Consider the following 21,169-nt stretch of genomic DNA (forward strand, 5'->3'; position numbering starts at 1 on the left):
TTGCTGCGAGGCCCACACGCTGCCGCAGCGTTGGCGCGCGCTGGGCCTGCCTTGCGGTGGGCCTGGCGCAGCCTTGGCTGGTGCGTTGTGGCGCGCTGGCTTGCTGGGCGATGGCCCGGCTTCGTGATGGGCCTTCGTCTGGCAGGCCTCGTCCGATGCTAATTCGTACTATACGCTTCCGATTAATTTCCCGATTCCGGAATTCATTTCCGATACGAACAATATTTAATATTTCCGATTCCGGAATTAATTTCCGTTTCGAACAAATATTTAATATTTCCGTTTCCGGAATTATTTTCCGATTCCGATAATATTTCCGATTCTGACAATATTTCCGTTTCCGGCAATATTTCCGATTCCGGCAATATTTCCATTTCCGATAATATTTTCCGATACGTACCATGTTTCCGTTTCCGGCAACATCTACGACTTGGATAATATTTATATTTCCGATACGATCCATATTTCCGTTTCCGGCAATATCATCGTTTCCGGAGCATTCATTTCTTGCCTATGACGATCTCAGCTCCCACTGAAACCAAGATCTGTCGATTCCGAATATCCATAGATGGAGTATTTAATGCCATTAAATACTTGATCCGTTTACGTACTATTTGTGTGACCCTACGGGTTCAGTCAAGAGTAAGCTGTGGATTAATATCATTAATTCCACTTGAACTGAAGCGGCCTCTAGCTAGGCATTCAGCTCACTTGATCTCACTGAATTATTAACTTGTTAATTAATACTGAACCGCATTTATTAGACTTAACATAGAATGCATACTTGGACCAAGGGCATTATTTCCTTCATGGGGATCTTCATATCAACTTGGAGTTTTCCCGCCTTGACATCTATCTTTATACCAACGGTAGCAATTAGGAAAGGTCTTCCTAAGATGACGGGGACATCAAGGTCTTCATCCATGTTCACGACCATGAAATCACAAGGGATAACGACTTCCCTACTTTCACCGGGATGTCTTCAACTACTCCCAAAGGTCTTGATATGGACCTATCCGCAAGTTGCAAGGATATTCTTGTGGGCTTGACCTCACCCATTTCTATCCTTTGGTAGATAGTGTAAGGCATGAGACTTGTACTAGCTCCAAGGTCTAGAAGATCACCCTTGACCTTTACTTTTCGAACATGACATGGGATATTGAAGCTTCTGGGATCTCCCAACTTCTTTGGTGAGTTCTGGTGGATGATGGATTGACACTCTTTCGTGAGCATCCTTGTGGCTTCTAGGAAGTCTTTTGCATCAACCATTGCTTCCTTGAGAAAGGCATAGAACAATGGGAAATTGTGGAGCTCTTTCTCTAGAGGAAGAGAGATTTTTATCTTCTTCAAGACTTCCCAAAAGTTCCTGAACTTTTCAACATTAATGTCCTCCTCCTCTTCTTCACACTCAAGGTTATAATACTTATCATATAGCTCTTCTTGGGTGACCTCAAACTCACCAGACTCTCCACTTTACACCTCAAGCATCGGATTGGGTTTCTCCTCATCACCGCCCATCCCAAATATATCGTGAGCCTGCCCCTTTGGGTTTTGCTCGGATTGACTCGACAATTGCAAGGGTGTTCATTTGTTCAGCGAGTTGTGATATTTGGCTCTCCATCATCTTCCTATGGGATGATTTTTGTTGAAAGGTATTCAACACAAGCTCATTTTTCTTAGCTTGGTGGGAAAGAAAATTGTCCATTACAATCTCAATGTTAGACTTGTATGGCTTTGAGAAGCCGGGTGGTTGCTTAGGTGCTTGATATGCACCAATTATGTTTTGAGTTTTGGGGTTGTTTTGTGAAGGAAAGGGTGATGGATTTTGAATGTTGTTGCTTATGTAGGAGAAATTTAGGTGATTTCTCCATCCAGGATTGAAGGTGTTGGAGTATGGGTTGTTTTAGGGTGGCCTTGTTGCATAGTTTGAATTTTGGTTGTGGTACCCCGAGTTGAGATAGTTCACTTGCTCAAGTGTCATGGCTTGTGGACATTCGTATGTGGAGTTCCCTTGAATATCACATATGTCATAACTAGCTACTTAAAAAGGTGAGAGTGGTTGGACCTTGTCAATTTTTCTTGCTAGAGCTTGCACTTGACTAGTTAGTATAGTCAATGCATCCACTGCTATCTTGCCTCCTTTCTTCGGGACATGACGGTCTCCTCCCCAAGGGTCCACCCTCTTAGAACGGTTCAACAACAAGTAGAAAATGCGAGCATATAACCTCGCAGAAACACCAGAAGGGCGGCCTTCCTCCAAAACATCCACCAGTAGGGAATACTTCTTCACCTCGACAGACAGCTCCTCCCCAATACACTCTCTAACCTTCTCCTCCAACAGCATGTCCCCATCCCTGATGTTGAGGATCGAAGTGCCCGTGAAGGAAAGACCCGTAAGGGCAGTATAGTCCTCATGGGTGATGGTCATCTCCCCCCAGGGAAAGTGGAAGGTGTTGGTGGTATCCCACCACCACTCCATAATCAAGCGCAAGAACCGCCTAGATGCGTTAGGGCCCACTACCTCCCGGAAAACACACACGGTCGGGAACAAAGGGCATCCCTCCACCACTCCACGGGTCCGCTGGTCCACCGGGACACCACATGATGTCCCAAGTCATGGTGTAGGTCGACCCCATCATACTCAAGCGGGCCCAATCAAGTTGGCTCCTCCCCGGGGTCAGGATCCCCTCCCTCTGTGGACACCAACGGGGGAGTCGAAGAACCATCCCTCGTCCTGCGAGAGGCCCGAACAGGCCGATAAGTAGACCCTCGTCTCACCGGACGAGAAGGGATTATCCGTGGTTGTACCACGTAATCCGAAACATCCCCCTCAGCATCACGAGGGATTCGAGATATAAAGAGATAGCAAGCCGGAAGGACGACGGGAGATGATCGTTCGGACAGGAGATGTGTACGAGTTTTAGCCTAGCTCCAAGAGGAGGACGAAGAATCACCTGACATGCTAAAATTTACAAAAAAAAAACACGAAAAATCATAAGGCATCATACCTTAATCCCAGCAATGCAATTACATTCCAAAAATTCTGAGCACGATAAAACCAATGGCATCAAACAATTTTTGTTTCTTAAGTATGAACATGTAACTGAGTTCAAAACTAGTACTCTAATTCATACGTGCAAAATTGACCACGTAACATTCCGAGTATCAAATTCATGCATTTTCTAACATCCATAGACTATGTGGACCGCAAGCAATAAGCCAAGAACACCTACATTGTGCCCCAATACCAATTCGAAGGCACACTTGACTTGCAAAAATTAACATGCCTAAACACTTATACATGTTATAAACATCACATGCAACCAAACAATTGCAAGAAATCGGGGAAAATCAAAGAAACCCAATTCAATATAAGCATGAAATCTCACACGAATTGCTACTCAAAATTAAGCCAAAACTCAAGTTAAATCCGAAATTACTTACATATATGTGATTTAGGATGACTAGGGAACGATTTTGGTGAAGCAAACAACAAATTCGAGCAAGAATCGACCAAGAGCTTTGAGAGATAACTCGTAGAAATGAAGAGCAGCAACGACAGAAATGGCGAACTGCCACTGCAATGTTCGTATTTAAAGAAAATGTGCGCTGAAAATTTCAAGCGCTCAAATTCATGCGCTGGAAAATTTCTAGCGCACAAACACACGCGCTAAAAATTTCCAGCGCACAGTTGTTCTCATTCAGACATAATATTGGGCCACTTCGTCCCATTTTACGCCAAATAAACGTCCACCCACTTTTATTTTTCCTTCCCGCAGAAAAAGTAACGGTATTTCAATATATTTTATTATATTCAAAACAAAATAATAATAAAATCTCATTAGCCCACTGACAGGAGATGATGTTCTGGGAGGTGACTGTGGCCCATTAAGGTAAAACGGTTCTCTAAACAATTCACTCCTCCTACTTATTGAATTTTCCAAAAAATCTTAAACACCCAGCTTTGAAGAATTCCGTATTCCGTTCGAGGTTTGTCCATTCCTCATTAATAAAAATGCCCCATTGTTCCGTATTTCGTTCGCGGTTTGTCCATTCCTCGTTAATAAAAAATGCCCCTGTATTCCGTATTCCGTTCGAGGTTTGTCTATTCCTCGTTAATAAAAATGCCCCAGTATTCCGTATTCCATATTTCGTTCGAGGTTTGTCCATTCCTCGTTAATAAAAATGCTAGTATTCCATATTCTCTATTCCGTGTTCCCCATTCTGTATTCCGTATTCTATTATTCCAGGTCCTATATTCCGTCCTCAAAAAGGAAATCATGTTAAATATCTGTTTTCCAAAACACTCCATCTCACCATCTGAACGTCTTCCATGACTCCGTGAGAAGCCGATTCAAGCCAATGGATTCCCGATGACTCGTGAGGGAACTATTGACATTTCTAGTGATGACCCCTCAGTCAAATGTTATCACTCGGGGGCTCGAGAGACCCTCGCATAAATTTGGTCCCAACCAGACTGAATTTCAGACGCACTTCGTCTACCAATACTTTGATTGTCGTCTTGCCCAGACTCAATCAAAGTGGGGGCTAACTGTAGACGCCTACATTTGTCCCTAGGCCCGAAGCGGTGTGTTCGATGGTGAAATGACTGCTTGACTAAGCTTTCCTAAGTATTCAACGAACAGCCTATGACTGACTGACGATCCCGAAAACCATGTTTCCTTTTTTAGAAAACTACTATTTATAGTAACTGATATGCTTAACTGCTGCCCAAAATAGTAACCTTATAAGATAAATATTCGAGTGATTACGTTGCACTACAATTAGTCATTGGATAAAGAATAAAGAGTTGCACACCAACTAATATTCTTAGAAGATTAAACCGTGAGTGAGATTCGGATAGAATCGAATAGATCTGGAAAGGTGGAGTAAAACACCAGCTATTTCCAGCGCTAGGCAGGCGTGCGCCACAAATATTCCAGCGCACCAACACAAGCGCCATAGTTTTCTGGCGCTGCAATTTGGTCTTCACCTATTCACGCAAAGATAAAGTTTTAATCCAACTGTATAATACAGATCTGGCGCTGCATTGTTAAGCGCTGAAAATTTCTAACGCTCCTGATCAAAGCGCTAGAAATTTTCGGCGCTGCTATGTGCTTTTCAGAAAACTCCCATTTCTTCGATCTAATCTTATTTCGGCTTGTTACACTATAAATAGAGGCCTCTGAAACCCCAAAAATTACACAGAATTCCCACCCAATACCCCAAGCTTGAGTATTGGCCGAAGCTTAAACCATTCTCTCTTTGTCCCGTATTCTCGACAGTCTGTCGTATAACACACTGTTAAGTAGACTCTACCCTACGATCGCCCAGCAAAGTCCAAGTACTGCCGAAGCTCTATCTCAATGCCTAGCCAAAACACTCAAAATTCTGGAAGAATCCCGCCCCACAGTCAGTTAGTTTCAGGAGGTTCGAAAACTAAAAGGAAAGCTAGCAAAGTCAAGTGTTCGTGAGAACTGCAGTATAGCTGACGCTATACTGTAACCTGAAATCTACTTCTTTTTTTATCGCTTTTTCATCACCATTGACAGGCTAAAGTCGTATCACCTAATCAAAGATAAACCTAAAACCACTAGCTAAATAGCAACGGAACTCAGGATCGAATCCACAGGGAAACAACGTTCTTTCTATTACTAAGAATAAAATTTAGACTATTGCGAACAAGAGTTTGGTTGATTTGGATACTAAAACTACGACAATAATTAAACAAGAGAATCCGGATATTAAAAGGTCTAGGGCATAGGTTCACCAATGAACAACAATCCGCCATGATGATAAACAATCGACAATAATCAATAAAGCAATTAATTAGACTAGCACACTCTCTCGAATCGATACTAATCATAGACTTAGAATTAACGGGCTCTCTCTACGTATTTATCCCAATTCTACCTATTGAAACAAGCCTAAACATCAAATTTCATCTCTCGAATCTTAACTTGATATTGCTTGACTAATACAATTAAACCTGCGCAAATCTAATTGCATAGTAAATGAAACCAATCAATAGGAATTAATCACAATACCAACAATCAACAACATTCAATCATCCCTTCATATTGATTCATGGATCCCCCAAACCCTAGAAAATTGACTACTCACTCATATTAACAATAAACAAAGCAATTAATACTATTGAAAACATGATTAAAGCAAAATAATAAATCAAAAGTAAGAAGCAATACCTAAATGAAGAACAATGAATAATGAAAGCTTGAATTTTGATTGAAATTAAAAACTAAGTGTTGGAACAAATTTGAGAGAATAACTAAGCTAAGGAAAATAAACAAGGTGTTCAATACTAGAAAATAAGATGTGACTAAAAATAAAAGGGGCTAGTATTTATAGTTTGCCCAAAATATAGCCCAAAACCGAAAATAAAAACTCGCGAAAAAGGTGCAGGAGTTGACGTCGCCCGATCGGGCAGACGGCCGCCCGTTCGGGAATTCTACTCGACAAGCGGCCAGATCGGGCGGATGAGAAACACCTTGGACAGCTCCCAGAGTCACCGCCCGATCCGGATCGGGCGAAGCCCGCCCGATCGGGCGCGCGTTGAACGTTCCAGAATTCTTTTTCTTCGCCCGGTCTTCTCATTCCGCCCTCCGCTCAAGGGGCGATTTGCAAAAAGCATCATTCTTCGCCCATAACACCGAGTCTAACTTCCGGGGCTCAACCATAAGCATCTTAGGCTCCCGAAAGTCGACGATAGTCGTCCCGAACTTCTTCGGGATCGTGTAGTGGCCCATATCACCATGAAACGAGCCTAAAAAGGCCAATTTCTTACTAAGTAATCCTGAAACTGAAGGCACACTCAATAACACAAATTAGTACTAAAAACGGCTCATAAGAGCTCATTTGATGCATAAAAGTACTAAGGGATGTGGGTAAAACCCTATATAAAACACACATATCAAACTCCCCCAAGCTAGATCTTTGCTTGTCCTTAAGCAAAGAAATCATCGATGAATACAAGAATCAACTTCACCCCAAACATATTTCAAAACAATGGATACAATTCAAGGCAAAATTCAACGATCATGCATCAATGTCAACCAATCAAATCTATCCAACCACAAATCCCCCCTAACAATCGTCACGCAAAGCAAACCACAAGTGCACAATGGAATTCAAGACTAGTGCTCACACACTCGTCACTCATTCATGTGGCGGGTAAAAGATGTACATGTTCGCTCTCCTCCCAACATATATGTGAACAATCTCCCAAACTCACAACCCTCGTGTGTCTAAAAGAACATGCACTCAACCTAGTAGTCGACTCGAAATATGTCATGTCATAACTTGCATTGATAAACAACTACTTTCATATTAATATGACTCTATGCACAAAGGTCGGAAGGTCTTCAAAGCTTGTAATGATAGGCTTAGGTAAGGGTGTGGTAGATTTGGGTAAAATGTGAGCTTAAAGCCTTGGCTTTGGGGAGCATGAATCCTAGAAAAACCCATGGTCAATCACAAGTGATGACCACAACTCTCCCACTCAACACATAATGAAACAATAAACAAACCACACTATACTTTCTTGCCTTCCTTTCACAAGTATAATCAATCACTCATAAAGATAAGAAATTACAATACTTGAGTGAATTCATGCTTTGAATTTTTTTTTTCGAGCATAATGAAGTTTTCTTTTCTTTTCTTTTCTTTTCTTTTTCTCGCTCGAATTCTTTCTCTCTTTTTTTTTCTTTTTGGAGGCGTTCATATTTTCCATCCTTCTCATCTTTTTCACTCTTCAATAATTTTTTTTTATTTTTCAAACAACAGACAAGATAAGAAGAACTCCCTTTTTCAATACTCACTTTGTGCTCAAAATGTAGCACACTACAACTCCCTCACCTCACTACTATTAGCTCCCCCAAGCTAGGCTTGGGACTAGTAACCAATGGGGCTTTCACGGGCTTGTAATGTGGCTAGTCACCGAATAAAGGGCACAAGCAACAACATGAGTAGAAAAGGAGGGAACAAATGTATCTAATTTCATCTGAAGGCTACCTAAAGAGAAAAATGCCTTCGTCCTCCTCAATGTGCATGTATATGAGTCATAAAACACTACTAACAGTTGCAGACCAATACTCAAAATCAAAATGTACAGGGAAGTGAAACACCCCCCCAAGCTAAATCAGACAATGTCCTCATTGGCTCAAGGGGTAGCGAACCATCTCCATCAACCTCAGCATCAATGATGGCCTTGGCCATCATCATCATCCATCTCGCCACCACGACCACCGTGACTGCTGGGGCCCTCTCCATACCCACCGTAGTAGTGGGTGGGTGTGAAAGTGCCCATGGCACCGGGAACTCCATATCCCTCCGCGGGATAGCTGAACCAGGAAGGGTGCTGGGCATCCCGAGGCACATAGCCTTGCCTGGCGTAAGGACCATAGATGGGGAACATGGCTCGCTGGTGATCACTCAAATCTGATCTCGAGCCTGTCCAAACGCTCTTGAATAGAGCGATGCTCCTCCTCTGGAGTCGGGCCACCCTGTAGCCTCCCCTCAGTCTCACGACGCCCCCTCCGAAAGTAGGTGCGGGGATCGGGTTCAAACTGATGGGGCTCTGGCTGTGGCTCGGGTTGGGGTTTGGGTTCCTGTTGCTGCTCTATGTGCTCCCCCACAATCAGGTAGTGAGCCTGACCGGGTCTAAAGCGGGTGCGTCCCTGTGAGTCAGGCAAGGTAAAAAGCCTACCCCCATCAAACATCAATACATGGCACCCGGGCGGAATAACCCATGCTCGCCTTGTAAGCGGCGGAGGCCAGCAAAATAAGCCAAATCCAGCAAGTTACTACCCAGTACCGGTGTCTGGTTGGCCTCAACAAAGCCCACCGTGGCCATAGCAATGTGGGTGATTAACCCACCACTGGTGATGCGGGTCGTGTGTGTGCTAGTGGCCACCGAGTAGAGGTGTGAAACCATATGGTGGGCCAAATTCATCGTATACCTGTCCTCCCCCTCCAACACATAACCACCAAGGATTTCCAACTCAGTGCTCCTAATGTTTTGGTTCTCCTCCCTCCCAAAGATGGTGAACCCCAAGAATCTGTAAAACACAATGGGGACCGTGGTGTTGAATCCGGGAAGCATGCAAGTGTTGCATGCTACCAGACTCACTATTTCCGGTCAATTTTTCCCACATAGCATGAGCACTCCCAGCCTTCCTACTGGGGTCAGTCGATAAACCAAATATCCTACCAAAATCACGAACGCTCAAATGGACATCACGATTCATCAAACAAAAATGCACAGTAGAGACATCCCTATAACCATTCCTATTCAACCACAAATAACTCAAGAACTCAAGTGTTAACCTCCTAAAAGTCAGACGCAGCATACTATACATGTCTTTCATGCCAACACCATAGAACACCCTTTTTACATCATTTTTAATTCCCATCTCATGTAATGATTTCTGAAAAATAAAACGTGTAGGAATTACCTCCCTCTTTTTGAGGTGGGCGAGTCGATCCCGCTGCCACTCCGTAGTAATGACGATTTCCGGAAAGTCCGGATCAGATTCGAACTAGGGCGACGACGATGGTGGTGTTGGCTGACGAACCCGGCTTGTGGAAGCCTCCTGTTGGTTCCTTGAAGTGATGGTGCAAGTCCTCATGCGTCGGTTTGTCATGGTAGGAGTTGAAAATCTGAGTTTTTGTGGTTTTTGGGGGTTCTTGGGGGAAATTGAATTTTTTGTGGAGAGTGGAGAAAGTTGAAATTAAATGGGTGGAGGTTGTAGAGGATGGTGAGAGGAAGAATTTGGTGCAAAGATTAATGAATTTGGTGGAGGAATGAAGGAGATATGAAGGTTTGAAGGTTTTGGTGTTTGGGGTTTAATGGAGGAAGAGAGAGAATTGGAGATGAAGATGGAGAATAGAATGAAAAGAGGAAGGAGATCCGTGTGTTTAATCCGTGAAATTCACGTCTCGGCCGATCGGGAGAAATAAAAAAAAATCTATCCAATTGATGCGCGCCCGATCGGGCGATTGCGAACTTGCCTTCTGACTGCTTCTTCAACCCAAATTTCAACCTCTAACTTCATAGTGACGTCATCACCATCCGCTCGATCGGGCGGAAATTCGCCCGATCGGGCATTTTACTCACCAAACAGGTCGATCGGGCAACATTCGCCCGGTCGGGCAAAAATGGACCTCTTTTCTTCTTTCAGTGCGCGCCCGATCGGGCAGAGCTTCGCCCGATCAGGATTTCTACTCGACATTTGGGCCGATCGGGCAACTTCCGCCCGGTCGGGCGAAATTCGACTGGTCTGCTATTTTCGGTACGCGCCCGATCGGGCAGGCCTCGCCCGGTCTCCACCGTGGGGTTTGCAAAGTACTCCGTTTCAGCTATTTTTTCGCTTTTTCGAACTTGGAGCCTTAGACCTGCACACTACTAAACACCCAAATAGTAAAATTCCCTCTTCTAACCCCTCCAATACTAAAGACTATACTAAAAACACACAAAAGAAAAACAAAAATTAAAAAGAAAATTAGAGTTACACTAAAAAGCGGTAAATGGATAGTGAAGTACTCATCCCCAATCTAGATTGATGCAATGTCCCCATTACACAACCCCAATTTACGGCGCAGAAACGAAAAGAAGGGGATGAGGGTTATGCCAACTTATCGAATGGGGGCACCAAAGATGGTGCCATCTATTATCGAATCAGTTGCTTTGGATGAGATATGTAGCGCAGAAGGGGAAAAATCGCGACCTCGATCATGAATACGGTGCCCACCGTTGACAGAGTTTTCGGCCTTTTGGGTCACAGAGTCGTCAAGTCTTACCCCTTTTTGAGTCCATGCTAAGGAGTTGATGCTCCGGTCACCTCCACCTGCAAAGCAATTCGAAACATGTGCTTTCTCCGAAGAGTGGTTAGAGGTAGTGTGAGTCAGTTTATCATTGAAATAATCATTAGACACATTTATACCACAACATGACTCCTCTACCATGGGACCCTTAACAACATGGGTTAAATTGAAAGTAACTTTGTCATCCCCACATTTAAAGTCAGCTTACCAGTTTTGATATCAATGACTGCCCCTACATTGTGTAGGAAGGGTCTACCTAATATAATGGGAATCTGTCTGTCCTCTTCCATGTCCAACACAACAAAGTCAACATGAATAAAAAATTTACCTACTCTAACAGGCACATCTTCTAGAACACCTAGGGGGTATTTTACAGATCGGTCAGCCATTTGCAGAGTTATGTTGGTAACTTTTAAATCACCCATGTTCAATTTAGTGCATACAGATAGGGGCATGACACTAACACTGGCACCTAAATCACATAAAGATTTGTCAATAAAAAGATTGCCAATGTTACATGGGAAAGAGAAACTCCCAGGGTCCTTCAACTTGGGTGGAGACTTATTTTGCAGCAAGGCACTGCACTCTTCAGTAAATGCAACAGTCTCCACCTCACTGAATGCTCTCTTTCTAGTCAAGATGTCTTTCATGTATTTAGCATATGCAGGTACTTGAGTAATTAATTCGGTGAAGGGAACTGTTACCTGCAGGTTCTTTACCACTTCTAAGAACTTACCAAACTGCTTGTCTAGCTTGTTCTTAAGCTGGCGATGAGGGAAGGGAAGTTTGATAGGTGGGACTTGTATCTCAACTTTCTTCTCTACCTTTGTGCTAGCCTCCTTCTCCTTGACCACCTTCTCGCCTTCTTCTAACACGGCATCACTGATAGATGCTTCAACATTGCCTTCAATATTCATAGGCGGCCCATTGTACTCATAACCACTCCGCAAAGTGATAGCATTTACAGTCTCTCTATTCTAGCTCAGGCTGTGAAGGAAGATGCCCTTGGGATCTCCTTGAAAGACTAGTGGCCACCTGTACCAACTGAGTATCAATGATCTTGTTATGAGCAGCAAGAGCATCGATTTTTACATCCTTTTCATTTAGAGACTTTTGCATCTGCATCATCATGTTTCGCATCTCCACTAACATAGGATCAAACTGAGCAGCTTGAGGCTGTGGTTGTGGAGGTTGTGTCTTTTGTCTAGAGAACCCAGGTGGTCCACCAGACTGCTGATTATAGTTGGGTTGTGGTTGGTAGGGTTGTTGTGGTGGTGGGTGTTGGACCTGGTGTGGGTTCTGAACATTCATACTCCTATAGGAAAGTAGGGCGTTATTTTTGTACCCCTCATTGTAGGAATTGGAGTATGGATTATTCTGTTTGTAGGCCTGAAATGCGTTGCATTTCTAAATGGAGCTTCTACACTCTTGCGCATAATGACCCTGCACCCCACAACTATCACAAACATTCACGAATTGGGCACTCATTGCAGCGACACTAGCATGTTGGGTGGATTGAGATGATGTAGTTTGCATATTATCAAGTTTGTAATGTAGGGCGGTCAGTTGAGCAGTAAGTTGTAATAGAATTCATCTCATGCTTACCACCCCTGTCAGCAAGGCCTCTAGGATTTCCATATTGGGCATTGTGGATGGCCATCTCCTCAATCACCTCCAAAGCTCTAGATACATGAAGTTGCATAAACCTCCCACTAGCAGCAGATTCCAGAATGAGCCTAGAATCGTTACCCAGGCCGTTGTAAAACTGTTGGATCAAGAACCACGGTTGTAGACCATGGTGTGGGCATTCTCTCTGCATTCCCAGACTTCAAACATGCTCTCATCTGCCTGTTGTGTAATGAAAATAATCTGGCTCCTCAGACGGGCTGTTTTCTCAGGCGGAAAATATTTCACATAGAAAGCAAGAGCCAGAGAATCCCAGTCAGTGATTTTCATAGCTGCTCGGTTGAGTCCGTTAATCCACAACTTTGCCTTCCCGCTCAAAGAGAACGGGAAGATCATCTCCATAGTCTGCTCTGGAGTCAATCCCTTTTGCTTGATGGTAGAGCAGTATTGGATGAAGGATTGAATGTGAAGATTTGGGTCTTCACCTGCTTCCCCACCGAATTGGTGCCTCTCAATAATATTTATCAATGCGGGTTCAATCTTGAAACTCTTAGGCGTAATAGAAGGCATGATCGCCTTGGGAAGCACAGACAGACTTGGCTTAGAATAGTCTGTAAGCCTTGGTTCAACTGGTGGTGGTGTTTCGTTACCCATCTCTATCTCTGTATCTGTATCTGAAGGAAAAAGATCGCCTAAAGTATGATCAGAATCAGAGTTAGAGTAATTCCCACACTCTACAACAAAGTTTCTTCGTTTACGGAAGGTCCTTTCAGGTTCAGGATCGAACGGAGTAAGATTACTAGTACCTCCAGTCCTGGGCATAGAGAAAGAAACTGCAAACGGGTGTGAGATCCGGTCTCAAGGAACGGGAGTTCCTTGAGAAGTAACAAACAATAATCTGGAATAAACAATTAATAACAGAAAATAAAACCGTTTCCCCGACAACAGCGCCAAAATTTGACAGGCTAAAGTCGTATCACCTAATCAAAGATAGACCTAAAATCACTAGCTAAATAGCAAGGGAAGTCAGGATCGAATCCACAGGGAAACATCGTTCTTTCTATTACTAAGAATAAAATCTAGACTATTGCGAACAAGAGTTTGGTTAATTTGGATACTAAAACTACGACAATAATTAAACAAGAGAATTCAGATATTAAAAGGTCTAGGGCATAGGTTCACCAATGAACAAAAATCCAGGATGATAAATAATCGACAATAATCAATAAAGTAATTATTTAGACTAGCATACTCTCTCGAATCGATACTAATCATAGACTTAGAATTAACGGGCTCTCGCTACGTATTAATCCCAATTCTACCTATTGACACAAGCCTAAACATCAAATTGCATCTCTCAAATTTTAACTTGATATTGCTTGACTAATACAATTAAACATGCGCAAATCTAATTGCATAGTAAATGAAACCAATCAATAGGAATTAATCACAATACCAACAATCAACAACATTCAATCATCCCTTCATATTGATTCATGGATCCCCAAACCCTGGAAAATTGACTACTCACTCATATTAACAATAAACAAAGCAATTAATACTATTGAAAACATGATTAAAACAAAATAATAAATCAAAGTAAGAAGCAATACCTAAATGAAGAACAATGAATAATGAAAGCTTGAATTTTAATTGAAATTAAAAACTAAGTGTTGGAACAAATTTGAGAGAATAACTAAGCTAAGGAAAATAACATAAGTGTTCAATACTAGAAAATAAGATGTGACTAAAAATAAAAGGGGCTAGCATTTATAGTTTGCCCAAAATATAGCCCAAAACCGGAAATAAAAACTCGCGAAAAAGGTGCAGGAGTTGATGTTGCCCGATCGGGCATTCTGCTCGACAAGCGGCCCGATCGGGCGGATGAGAAACGCCTTGGACAGCTCCTAGAGTGACCGCCCGATCCGGATCGGGCGAAGCCCGCCCGATCGGGCGCGCGTTGAAGGTTCCATAATTTTTTTTTCGCCCGGTCTTCTCATTCTGCCCTCCGCTCAAGGGACGATTAGCAAAAAGCATCATTCTGCGCCCATAACACCGAGTCTAACTTCCGGGGCTCAACCATAAGCATCTAAGGCTCCCGAAAGTCGACGATAGTGGTCCCGAACTTCCTCGGGATCGTGTAGTAGCCCATATCACCATGAAACGAGCCTAAAAAGGCCAATTTCTTACTAAGTAATCCTGACACTCAAGGCACACTCAATAACACAGATTAGTACTAAAAACGGCTCCTAAGAGCTCATTTGATGCATAAAAGTACTAAGGGACGGGGGTAAAACTCTATATAAAACACACATATCAACAATATAAATCTTTTCATATAATTTGTTTTGTTAATCACACCTAATAAGATAATCTCTGGACAAATCTGATATTGTTAGGCTCCTTAAATCAACCTAAATCACTCTTTTGATGTTGTTTAGCTAATTATCTGTGCATTAAAATCAACTCAGATTAGTAATTTAGCATAACGTATGTCCCTTACATCGTCACATTGAACTAGTAAGGACCATCGCGTGGGCTAATGATGGGCACTACCCGTATTAGTAAACGTCCCATAAACTCTCAATCTTTACTCCGCTGGATGTACTTTGAGCGATGTCCACATCAGGGATCACAAGGGAACCTATGGCTGTTGTGAGTCAAATATGTTTGCACTCCATGCATATCACGACAACCGGGTTTTGTTAGTTTTCCTCAATGTCGTTGAAAACTAAATGGCGACTCCTACAGACTGGTAAAAAAGAGGTTAATGCCCACAATTAGTCCCTGTTTTACTTAATATTGCTTGCCAAATCCAGAGGGAAAAAGTCATGCGGGCCGTATACACTTTTAGAGGCCCCCCGTCGTGTTTTTCGACCCCCTCACATATCGTTTGAGTGATCCCAAGCCCCCAGTTTTAGTTTCATCATGTTTGTCCCTACCGTGTGTCTTAGGTCTGTTGTAGGGAATGGGTTACGTGCACTCAGTGCCATTGGAGAATCTATGCTAAAAGAATATAATCTAGATGCATTTTTGGGTCTGCAACAGATAAAAATAAACTTTAGTTTTCTCCATGTTACTCTGAATTTTTGGGATTCTGATCACCACGTCTTTGTTTTTAGAAATAATGAGATAGTCCCTTTGCTTGATGAATTTGTTGCGATACTTGGTTACCTTGTTACTCCTATTCCTGTCACACCTGCTATAGATGAAGAGGGTAGGGATACCATAGGAAAATTGTTGGGTTTAGATGATGCGATTAATGATATATTAGGAGAGAAAAATGTTAATCTCACTAAATTGATTAAACGTTGTAATGTCTCCACAATAACGTAACCCACCAAAAATTCAATATGCGGGCCCTCTGCTTTTGCTTGCTGAACTGCTATTTGTTTTACAATAATGATAGTATATGGGGGACGTCAAACTGATCCCAATTGTTAGCCAGATAGAAAGCCGCCACTCTATAATGACCATGATTATTGCTGAAACCATACTTTGTGAGGATGGCGCCATAAAAAAGGATGCCAAATTTGAAGGTTTCGGAGGAATCCCCCTACTATTGCAGATAATCAGTCTTCCCCTTTTTTTTACGTGCAAACTTTTCTTTTCTTTTTTTTTTGCGTCGAAAACATGATTTGTTTTTTTATTATTTTGTGCGTGCAACAAACTTGTCGCGCCTGAAAATGGGTGTGGAAAGTTTGTTGCGCGTGCCCCATTTATTCTGCAAATGCCAATTTCAGGAACATGTGCAGCGAGGTTTTCGCGCAAGTAATTTCTTGCGCTGGCTTCTGTGCGCGAAAACGTTCTTGCGCACTGTTTCTGCATTGTTTCCTTTATTTTTCGCATTCGTCTTATTTATTTCGTGAAACAGAAGACTGAATATTGTGTATTTTTTCAAATATGGCTTATGGAGCGCTTGAGGTTATTGGAGGTCCCTGCCAATCCCCAAATTTACTGCCCTAAGGCTCTTGGCAGTAGGAAGTGCTTGCACCAAGGAGAACATGAGGTCGAGTGGACTTCTTATTTTACTCATGGCATTTTCTCCATTAAGTGGGTGATATTGTGGTGGAATCTGCAGTCTATGGTAGGCGGTTATGAGACTATTGTCAACAGATTGCTCCGGTTGACACATCCTACTTACATTTTTCCGTCTCGAGTTCTGAGACAGTACGGAATGAGGCGGATTATACCTTTTTGGACACTACACCACCACCTGCAACGACTTTTCCAGAAAAACGGATCCTAGCGTGGGAATAATATTATAATGACTTACCCCGTTGGACTGTCACCGTCGATGGAAATCCTTCTCTTTCTAAGAATTACCACATATGGATGAGTTCTGAAGATGTTGTTGAGAGGACCAAAGCTCATAGTGCAGAACCTTCTGAATTAACCTGCTCAAGGGGAAGACCCAAATATGAGCGGACCGGTACTTCTAGTCCCCGAGAGGCTAACTCTAGGCTTCTCGCGGGCAATTCTGATCGTAAGCGTAAGAGTGACCAACGTTTTGCGCCTAGGGCCCGAAGGACGTCGTTGAGCGTGCTATGGCTGTGCCCAAGAAGGCTGTGGCAGATTCTGCTAGAAGTCGTCGTCGTGAGAAAAGTAAGAAATAAGTGTTGGCAAAGAAGGCTCAAGCTCCTATTGCTGAGGTAATTGAGACTCCGATTGTAGTTGCACCTGTTTCAGTTACTACCCACATTCTCGAGACTAAGTTGGTGATTGGTCTTCAAGTTGCTAATGTGACTGAGGCCTTGGCGGCCATGGAAGTGAGTATAAAGGAGCATGTCATTTCCATGGACATTGATGTAGGAGCGGTAGAGAAGCCATCTGAGGTGACTTCTGCCAGTGCCGATTTCTACAAGACTTTGTTTTCTGATGTCGACGAATTAGAGTAACGTAATTCTTAGGTCTTTGTAGGGTGTACGTGCCCTATTTATTTTTCAACGTTTGCTTTAAAAAAAAAAATTGCACTTAGTTTTTCTGTTTGGTTTGCAAACTTATTTGGCTAAGAACTGGGCATTTCAAAGCAATTACTAAAGGCATTTTTGTTTCAATTTCGTCGTCGCTTAGAGACTTGAATAAAACTTTATATATATTTTTTTTATGTCTGTTATTAATTGCGGACTTATGAAAGTATTGAAAATTATATGGACCGAAACCGGGTTGGATTTCCTACGTATCCGCCTTAAGTAAACTTAATGTGGAATCAGGTCGCTCGTAGTTCTGGTTAAAAGCGAGTTTTTAGGTGCCAAGTTTAAACAAATAAGTTTGGGTGAAACATTATTGTTAAAATTGGTTAAAGGTGCACGAAAAAATTGGAATTGGAATTACGTAGTATACATACTGTAAGGTTATGAATAAACTAAATTCATGCGTAAAAACCATAAAGCCAGGAATCCAAATTAATTGCCACATAATCAATCAGCATAATTTAGTATACATACTATGTGATGCGTGCCTTCCCTAGCTGCTCCCGAACCGAACAAGAACAAGTATAGAGCTCCAAGTGTCGCCCCTCCGTAGATAGTCCAGAGCACGTTCGGATCCACCTTAGTTTCAACCAACTAGGATATCGTCTAAGTTTTTATGTACTCGGGAACTCACAATATGTGATAGGCAAATTATTGAAATCGGTTGAATTCAATGTGTTATATGTCTTATAAATTTGTGATCATGGATCACATATTTATATGGGGAATAGAGTAGTCATATCCCAATAGGATTAGATTTACTAAATCCTTTTGGATTAGGATTCTATTTAATCTTAAACTCTTAGTATTTTAGAAATAACCAAATACTTCTAGTATTAGATTTATCCTAAAATTCTAAGTTATGTAGGATTTAGGAAAACAGACAACTTGTAGCCCAAGTTACTTGACAAGCAAGAAAACTTGATGTGAATATTCAACGACATGTACGCGGGCTGGCCTATGGTGCTCGTTGCCCCACGCGTGGCTTTGCAGCCCACGATGGGAGCTGCTGCTCGCTCTCACTACTATGCGCAAAGGCCTGTTGGGCGCTTGGCCTAGCGCTTGTGCTGGGCCTCGGGCCTTGCGGGCTTTCCCGTCGAGCAATCGTTCGTCGTGCTTCCGATTCATTTTCCGATTCCGACTATATTTTTCGATTTCGGAAATATATCCGATTCCGATAATATTTCCGTTTCCGGCAATATTTCTGATGTGGCCTTCAAAATAGCAAGCTCCACCTGTACCTATCAAGGGGAAATACGTCATTTATGCTTGCTGGACAGATGCACATGTCTAAACAAATCATCTATAAAAAGAAAAGCATAAAGACCCAAAAACTCTGAAGAGGCCCATATACTAAAAAAGGTCCTTTCAGGTTCCTTTGATTCTATACAAGGACACCTGTCTCTATCTTTGAGGTCAGCCAATCGGGGATTGAGGCAATCGAGCCCCTCCAGATCGGCGAGAACAAATAGTCCGGCCAGTTTTCTGAGTGAATCCATCCACCACCTTGCACCGTCAACAAGACGGCAAGAACACTATGAGGCCGAGTCTGAATTTTCTGATACCGGATCGACCCCCGTCATGGAAGACCGTCCTTTCTACCCCTCCACTCGAGGGAAAACTCAGATAACCTCTCTGAGAATTGGTGTGCGTCACAGAATGGCTTCCCGCCGTCGTGAACCCACTTATCACATCCAGCAAGGATTGAACAACCTGACGTTAAGGCACATGAGTACTCTTTTCTGCGAGGCTATAATGAACACTCCCAAAGAGCCCAAAGTTAAGACTCCTACCATTGAGGCCTACAATGGAACCTCTGTCCCGGATATTCACTTAGTTGCATACCGTCACCATATGTATGTGCAAGGGACCAATGAGGCCACATGGTGAAAATACTTTTCGGCCACTCTCAAAGTTGTAGCGTCCAAATGGTTTGAAAGACTTCCTGCAGGATCAATTGCCTCCTTCAATGAGCTAGAGACACTATTTTCCTCTAGGTTTATGGCATACAAGGAAGAAAGGAATACGAGTATGCATCTAGGCCGCATTCAGCATGGAAAAGACGAGTCTTTGCAAAGCTATGTAAAACGCTTCAACATGGAAGCTGGACAAATTCTAGACCTTCCTGATGACGTTTCCTTCAATAACTTCATCAGGGGATTAAAGAAGGGATCGTTCAAATTTGATTTAGTCAAGAAGAGCGGCATACCATAGTTTGACGAAGCCGAGGCATTCATACATGCCACTAAAATATGTAGTGTGTCCAAAGATGGAAAGGCTGGGGAAGCAACAGAATCATCCGGGAAAAAAGAAAGGACTGATCGGAAAATCACACGGGTCAATGGCACCTGGGCACTATCTAAAGAGGAAGACCCCACCTCTACTGGACAAAAGAGGGGACGACCGCAAGAGAAGGAATTTTTTGAGTATAACATGGATCTCCTTACCATTCTGGTAGATGTAGGGACCAGATTCGACGTAGAACGGCCATTTCCAATGAAATCTCCCGCTGAGAGTCGAGATCCCAAGTTATATTGCCAGTTTTACGAAGATATAGGTCACGATACCAAAGACTCTAGAAGTCTGAAAAGGGCTCTGGACGGGCTGGCTTCCAAAGGGCACTTGAAATGTTATCTGCAGAGGAACACTCACGGCACGGGAAAAAGCCATTACAAGAAGAACAAATCACCCATTTCAACTGGAGAAGGAAATCAAACTGAGGGGGGATTCACAGCTATCATATCAGGAGGCTCCGCCTCCGGGGGACCAACCACGAGGGGACAAAAAGACTATGCTCGTCGATTGGGACAAGTAATGCTATCAGGAAAGTCACCAATGGACCCTTTCCCCCGAATTGAAATCTGTGAGTCCAATGGAGGACGCATAGCCACTCCACATGATGATCCATTAGTCATAGAAATCAAGATCTTCAACATGAGAGTAAAGCGTATACTTGTAGATACGGGAAGTTCGTCTGACATAATGAGTATGGAGTGCTTAAGCCGCCTAGCCCATGATCCTAAGACAATCGAAAGCATTCACTATCCCATCATTGGCTTTGGGGGAAGCATCATACACCCCGTAGGCGTCATAACCCTACATGTACGAATAGGGGGACGCAGCGACGGAAGGAAAATGAATGTGGACTTCCTGATTGTCAAAGACCTAACAACATACAACGTCATTCTGTGACGCCCTACTCTGAACAAGATAAAAGCCGTGGTTGTCACTCATTTAATGCTCTTAAAATACGTATGTGACGACGGTTCGAAAGGAACTATTCATGGAGATCAACAACAAGCAGGAGACTGCTATCTAACCACTCTCAACCCGTCCACATGGAGGAAGGAGCCGGACGGAACCGGAGTCAAAAGAAAGCACGAAGAAAGTCCCCCAACACCGAAAGAAGGTATCTCTGTCAAGTTGAAGAAAGTGGCTAGATCACAGCCCACTCAATAGACCAGTCCAGTACTATGTAAGGGCCAACAAAAACGCCGGTATTATGTAAGAGCCAACAAAACGGCCAGTAGCATGTAAGAGCCAACAAAACGGCCAATCTTTGTAAAAGGCCAAACAAAACGGTCAATATTTCGTTAAAACTAAAGGAGTTAAAATATTTGAATCAATTCTGAGCTAAATTTATAATAGTTATATTTTTGCGATAACATCAACTCCGAACTTTCACTATCTATATGGCACAGTAAGACGTCCAATGGATAGAAATTCTT

At 42.8% G+C, this 21,169-nt stretch overlaps 1 protein-coding gene across 1 annotated transcript; it reads left to right on the forward strand.

The window, feature by feature from the left end:
* The first annotated feature begins 19,022 nt into the window (after window positions 1-19,022).
* On the forward strand, window positions 19,023-20,900 carry LOC110775297 (uncharacterized). Its single transcript, XM_021979905.2, has 4 exons — window positions 19,023-19,327; window positions 19,439-19,615; window positions 19,700-20,543; window positions 20,652-20,900. Exons 1-4 carry the CDS (start codon window positions 19,023-19,025, stop codon window positions 20,898-20,900), a joined length of 1,575 nt encoding a protein of 524 aa, XP_021835597.2.
* The last annotated feature ends 269 nt before the right edge of the window (window positions 20,901-21,169 follow it).

Source organism: Spinacia oleracea, chromosome 2 (assembly GCF_020520425.1).
Source record: "Spinacia oleracea cultivar Varoflay chromosome 2, BTI_SOV_V1, whole genome shotgun sequence".
Lineage (NCBI taxonomy): Eukaryota > Viridiplantae > Streptophyta > Magnoliopsida > Caryophyllales > Amaranthaceae > Spinacia > Spinacia oleracea.

Excerpts from the sequence above, each read along its gene's own strand:
- LOC110775297 (XM_021979905.2), top strand. The coding sequence starts at position 19,023 with ATGGAAGACCGTCCTTTCTACCCCTCCACTCGAGGGAAAACTCAGATA. Across the intron at positions 19,328-19,438 it reads GGGACCAATGAGGCCACATG|GTTTATGGCATACAAGGAAG; the intron begins GTGAAAATACTT and ends ATTTTCCTCTAG. Across the intron at positions 19,616-19,699 it reads AGGGGATTAAAGAAGGGATC|TGTGTCCAAAGATGGAAAGG; the intron begins GTTCAAATTTGA and ends TAAAATATGTAG.